Source organism: Cariama cristata, unplaced genomic scaffold (assembly GCF_000690535.1).
Source record: "Cariama cristata isolate BGI_N322 unplaced genomic scaffold, ASM69053v1 scaffold36103, whole genome shotgun sequence".
Classification (NCBI taxonomy): Eukaryota; Metazoa; Chordata; class Aves; order Cariamiformes; family Cariamidae; genus Cariama; species Cariama cristata.
The window spans coordinates 37,753-39,477 of NW_009608441.1; the positions used below are offsets into that span (position 1 = coordinate 37,753).

The 1,725-nt window shown below is 38.2% G+C and overlaps 1 protein-coding gene across 1 annotated transcript; it reads right to left on the bottom strand.

The window, feature by feature from the left end:
• Nucleotides 1–73: 73 nt before the first annotated feature.
• Nucleotides 74–1,057, bottom strand: GPR171 (G protein-coupled receptor 171). The gene has a single exon (XM_009697124.1). It carries the CDS (start codon nucleotides 1,055–1,057, stop codon nucleotides 74–76), a length of 984 nt encoding a protein of 327 aa, XP_009695426.1.
• Nucleotides 1,058–1,725: the final 668 nt, after the last annotated feature.

Genomic DNA, 1,725 nt, shown 5'->3' on the forward strand with positions numbered 1-1,725 from the left:
GTGGTAACCGTGCTTGCAATTGCGCAACTGCTATTTATACTGCGGATTAGCACGCTTTTCTGATTTTAGAATTTTAGAATTGGTAGTCTTGAGGCTGCTGTTCACTTCCATGTTGTACCTCTTTGTCCGTGAAAACCTTTGCCTCTTTGGGTGCTGCAAAAGTCTCAGTAAATTTCAGTCTGAATGATTTGGAAAGATGGTAATACAGAATAGGGTCAAAACAGAGGTTGGATACTGCAAACAGCAAGGTAGATTCTTTGGCTTTAAAGAGAGCTTGTTTCAGAGAGCAGCTGGTTATGGTATCGCTTTGGCTCAAAGTGTAGGGGATACGAACAATGTGGTATGGAACAAAACACAGCAGGTAGCCTGCGGTTATAAGCAGTATGTTGATGAGGGCTTTCTTCACGTTTCCGTAACTCTCGCTGTATTTATTTCGGTAGAGTTGTCTAACAACAAGGAAATTGGAAATCAGTATCACAGCTGAAAAATTCAGGAATATTGCTGTGCATATGAAATTAGTAAACACATGCCAGTCTCTTCCAAATTTTGTTTTGAAATCAATGCATCCTGCACCAGGTCTTTCTTCGATGGTTTTTATTGGAATAGCCATGTTAGGCACTGTTACAAGGAGAACCATTGTCCATACGACTGCAGACAACATCTTGGCAAATCCAGGCTCTTGAATGCGGTAGATCTTACAACTGTGCATTAGCTGTAGGCAACGGTCCATGCTTACAAATCCCAAAAATATAATTGATAAATACATGTTCAGGTAGATGAAACAGGCTGTAACCTGACAGTGGAATATTCTCAGTTTCCAGGACGCAACTCCTAGGTCAACAATAATCTTCACTGGCAACGCCAGTGTCAGAAAAAAATCTGCTGTTAAGAGGTTAATTAAGTAGATGCTCACACACTTTTGTTTCTGATCTTTTTGTGTGAATGCCCATAGTGCGAAACAGCTTCCAATAAATCCCATAAGAAAAATCAAGTAGTAAAAATAGGTAAAAGGTTCCATTTCTGTGCGGACATGGCATTGTGAAACATTGCTTGACATTGTAAACTTCTTGTGCAGGCTGGTTTTGCTGCTAGGAGGTATCAAGAACCTACAAGAAGAACCAGGAAGACATTAATGACATCAACTTTTCCTCAGCAACAGTAGTTACTCTCTGAGAATTTTGTTTGATTAATTTCATGGAAAAAATGCAATTGGGAAGAAATACTTTTCTGTCTCTTCATACTGCTTCACAGATATTCAGGAGGGCTTTGTTCTCATGTTGGAAAGGTTTGGAAAAGTATTAGGATTTGTTCTTGAAAGCATACAGACTGCTGAGAAACTTTTCCACTAGAACAGTCCTTCTGGGTGAGCATTTGGTTCAAACCCCCTGCCCACAACGAATCAAAACACCAAATAAAAAGGTTTGAATCTGTTTGAGCATCTGGTTAATAATGGTCATACTAAAACTTCATAACTTTTGAAAAATTGAAACTATGCCTAAAGAAAGGGTAGCATTGTTTTGTTAATGCACTGTCAAACCAACACCTGCTCTCTCTTGGTGCTTGAACAGAGGATAAATTATTCACGTATTTTTATGAAACCTTTAGAAAAAGCACATTTTGAAAGAAGAAGCTATTAAATGATTTTGCTCATTTCCTTTTTAGCCTTCACTAGAAGTTATAGAGAAGAAAAGTAGAAAATTCTGGTCTTATTTTAACTAAATAGAC

Excerpts from the sequence above, each read along its gene's own strand:
- GPR171 (XM_009697124.1), bottom strand. The coding sequence starts at position 1,057 with ATGTCAAGCAATGTTTCACAATGCCATGTCCGCACAGAAATGGAACCT.